At 53.3% G+C, this 3,907-nt stretch overlaps 2 protein-coding genes across 2 annotated transcripts in view; one reads left to right on the forward strand and one right to left on the reverse strand.

Moving 5' to 3' along the window:
- Positions 1 to 980, forward strand: part of LOC113208189 (kynurenine 3-monooxygenase) — a gene marked incomplete at its 5' end in the record, with an annotated part of 3,995 nt that extends 3,015 nt beyond the window's left edge. Inside the window, 2 exons of the mRNA XM_052275949.1 lie at positions 434 to 595; positions 690 to 980. Coding sequence (XP_052131909.1) covers positions 434 to 595; positions 690 to 764 — 237 coding nt within the window. The remainder of the gene's footprint in view (positions 1 to 433; positions 596 to 689) is intronic.
- The window catches only part of LOC113208190 (2-acylglycerol O-acyltransferase 2-like), a 5,484-nt gene continuing 2,460 nt past the window's right edge, over positions 884 to 3,907 (reverse strand). Inside the window, exons 2-6 of the mRNA XM_026425084.2 lie at positions 2,986 to 3,206; positions 2,576 to 2,844; positions 2,201 to 2,375; positions 1,540 to 1,739; positions 884 to 1,460 (exon numbers count right to left, since the gene is read on the reverse strand). Of these exons, the coding sequence (XP_026280869.1) occupies positions 1,306 to 1,460; positions 1,540 to 1,739; positions 2,201 to 2,375; positions 2,576 to 2,844; positions 2,986 to 3,206 (1,020 nt within the window). The 3' untranslated portion in view covers positions 884 to 1,305. The remainder of the gene's footprint in view (positions 1,461 to 1,539; positions 1,740 to 2,200; positions 2,376 to 2,575; positions 2,845 to 2,985; positions 3,207 to 3,907) is intronic.

The raw sequence follows: 3,907 nt of genomic DNA on the forward strand, positions 1-3,907 counted from the left end.
CGATGACTGCGGCCGTCCTCCACCTCCACCTGCTCCTCTGGTCCTCACACAGCCTACCTGATAAGAGATTGTCCTCCACTTTCACATGTGCGACCGCGGCCCAGCCAATGGTGTGCTCCCATAAAGACGCTGTACGCACTTCTGCATGTGCCGTGTCTGGCGAGAACCCGGTGTACCGGGTGATTCAGCGAAGACGCAGGTGCGTGCGGGTTTGCCTACCCGCTCTGCCCGTAAGGCGCAAAAGAGCCACGAAGTATTGGGCGTACTAGTACCGGGTGATTCAGAGAAGACGCAGGTGCGGGCGGGTTTGCCTACCCAAGGGGCTATGGCGCCTTACGGGCAGAACGGGTAGGCAAACCCGCCTGCACTTGCGTTCCCTCTGGATTACCCGGTACGCGCAGGCGACACTCGTGTAACACGCACTCCCTGGCAGATGCGCGACCTGGTGAACCGGCCCACTTTCCTGCTCCGCAAGAAGCTCGACAACGCCTTGTACGCGCTGCTGCCCGACGTGTGGGTGCCGCTGTACAACGCAGTCACCTTCTCCGACATGCGCTACTCAGAGTGTGTGCGCAACAGGATGTGGCAAGATCAGGTATCGTCAATTGACTAACTTGACCTTTACAGCCCAATCATTAGGAAAAAAATTATGAATGTGTGATGTGGTTTTTTTTCTCTTTTGCTCCTAGGTGATCAGAGGCTTCTTTCTGACTCTGCTAGTCTTTGGCTTAATCCTCATATTAACAGTCTTTTTAAGGTCGTGAACAACAATGTGTAAATGAGCCACTAAAATCAATTTTCATCTTTGTGGCTTAACGGGGATTTGGTGTGAATACTTCAAATACCTCCAGTATTATGATTCATTCCAAATAGAAAGATACCATTGGGAAAATACTTTTTTTTAATAAGTTGAGCTAGTATAAATAGAACACCAAACAAAACAGATCAACAATAAAGTACATAAAAAAGGGGAAACCATATCCAGCAGTCTATTTTTTTCACAACGAATCACTAAACCTTAATACTTATTGCTAATACATCTAAAACCACTTGCACCAAGTTGGAGTTCGTGGCTTCTGGTACTGCTCTTAAATTAAATTTATCACACCGTAGTCTCATCACAACCATTTCATGCTGCTTTCTTGCAGCAGTTGTAGAGTCTTAATAATACGTAGGAATGGACACAGTAATGGTTACTCTAGAACTGAAGTACGCAGCAAATGGCAGAGGGTGTTGCGTTCTTCTCTGATATCACTCGTGTATGGTTTTGAGCAAAATTAATTTACGTATCTTTGGTGGGCCGCTTCACTCGAACACGAGGGGAATGTCGACTCCGCCGTTGTACTTGTGCTTGTGCTCGTCATACAGCGCCCTCAACGCGACGCAGAAGCGGGCGTGCAACTCCTCGATCTGCTCTGAAGTCGGGTTGGGCACGGCCTGGACATCGATGGGCTTCCCCACTGAAAAATGGACGGGAGTATGAAAATAAAATTTCAGCGAATAACTCGTTATATTTGTAGGGGGGGGGGGGCAACTTACCGACAACGGTGACGGGTTTGCGGTGAGGCAGCAGGCCGAAGGTGTACTGGAACATGCCGCGGCCGCGAATGATGACGGGCGCCATGCCGATGTGCTTCCGGAGCATCTCCTGGAAGCGGTAGAACTTGGAGTCGGTCTCGCCTTGCACCTGCTCATAGACCACGTGCTCGCCGAAGGAGAAGACCGGCACCAGCGGGGACCTGGAAACGGAAGCAGAAAACGAGGGCATAAAATACAAATTTGTGATTTTGGTTATGCCTCTGCGTCTAAAATTCACAATTTGTGAACCACTTAAGGAAAGAAAAAAAAATGAAGGGAAAACGCTTGTCATGTGTATATAGGACACGATAAGAATCGAGTGATGTCTCTCGTGATGTCCTCACCCTCCATCCGATTTGCCAATGCCTCACATCATACGATCGCATCGCGACGCGTGAGTGAGCGATTAGATAATTAGATAGTGGAAATAACATGAGTCTCGCCGAGTCAAAGCCGTTCACATTACGGTAAGTACGGTACACCCGTTTTTTTAAAAAAGGGGGGAACGCGACAGGGGGAGTAAGGAGGGGCACTTGAAGGCAGCACGATTAGTACTCTTGTGGTGACGTATCGTCTACGAACTGCGAATGAAAGAAAATCCGTGTTTTCCACGTGCACCTACCCGTGTCTGAGCGCCATCTTGCAGAAGCCCTTCCTCTTCTTGATGAGGATGCGGTACATGTCGGGGCGCGAGAGCAGCGCCTCGGCGGCGCCGCCCACCACCAGCCCGATGATGTGGCCGCCCGTCGGGATGCTCAGGTGGTTGCTGATGGCCTCCGGGGCAGCGGACAGCGCGCCTGGAGAAAGGGGGTGAAAGGGGCTTCGTTAATCGCTGCAAGCTTTTCGTACTTCCTCATTCCGATCCACGCAACTCCTTTTCCGAGAACTGAAGCGACAAAAAGCGGGACTACCGGGCAGCACTAGCTGGACTCCTCCAGACCTCCGAGAGGGAAAGGCGGGGGGCTTCCCGGTAGTGGAACCACCATAAGGCACTCACCCAGGCTGATGCCCACCTCCCTCGAGAAGGGGGAGTAGAAGTGCTGGTGAAGGCTGAGGAGGTGCATCTTGTGGTCCGGGTACACCTTGTCCACGTCCAGGGCGTTGGTGCAGAAGGCCGAAAAGACGCCGGTGGACAGGACGCCGTGCGGGTAGATGCAGAACAGGTAGTTGCGCTTGGGGTCCAGCGGGGGGGCCGTGTTCACCAGCGAGTGCGGGAAGTAGGCCGCGTAGTAGCGCCACCAGGCGATGCTCCGCCACCAGTCGCACCTGCACGACAAGACGGCGTCACGGGGGTCATGGCCAGGGCATGAGCGGGGAGCAAGGGCCGGTCGGGACCCGCGGGGCGAGGACCGCGGCGAGCACCGGCGCGGGCCCCCGGACCAGCCGGCAGCGGCAGGATGCACTAACCAACGAGTTCCGGTGAGGCAGGCGTCGTCATAGTAGACGTACACCACGTAGGCGATGGTGAGCCACCAGAAGCGGGTGTAGAGGATGGTGTAGACGGTGATGAAGGCCCCGATGAGCGGCCCGAACACCAGCGCGACGAACCAGGCGGCCACGGCCAACGTCTGGAGGCGCCGCCGCAGCGGGATGTTGAGCGGCGCCCACTCGATCCCGAGGAACGCCATCTGGGAGGGAGGGCAAAGATGTTTCACTTATTATTTGCACTGCAGGCCCTCTCCAGCGACCCATTATACACGCGAGGACACCGTGGAATACCATGTGTGTATACCGGGTGTAACTGAGAACACGCAGCAGTGTTACGGGATTGCCTACTCTTTACACCCACAAGGGGCCATGACCCCTGCGGCCATATTGAGTATGCAATCCCGCAACACTGCTGCGTATTCACAGTTACACCCGGCACACTTGTAGGTGTAACGTCATGCGTACGGATGAAGGTAGAAATGAGTGAATTTCGAAGGGAAATTCACACCTTTACTACCTTGAATGTACGGATGGGCATTCACACACCTAGAAGTGTGCAACATTAACACACTTGCGTTTCTAGTGTTCATACACACGCCCAGTGAAAAAATGACTTCAAGAATAACAAGATCATTTATCATTCGCAGGCGGTGCGAGTCGAGTGAAGTGAGTTATGCGATAATGCGCATTGAAATGCACTTAAAAAGTTAGACATAGGAGTGTAATTACACTAAATAACTCTCTGACTCTCTCCCTCCCTCTCCCCTCCCGGTCGGGCGTAACACAACGCGACGAGACGCTCCTTGGATGCCACCGGGTGGACAGCAGGGTAGGTTATTATTACATTGGATGTACTACGCTGCTAGGCCCTGCAGCCCGGCCCTTCACACCCCCCCCCCCC

Source organism: Frankliniella occidentalis, unplaced genomic scaffold (genome assembly GCF_000697945.3).
Source record: "Frankliniella occidentalis isolate FOCC.00 unplaced genomic scaffold, Focc_3.1 Scaffold1242, whole genome shotgun sequence".
NCBI classification, from domain to species: domain Eukaryota; kingdom Metazoa; phylum Arthropoda; class Insecta; order Thysanoptera; family Thripidae; genus Frankliniella; species Frankliniella occidentalis.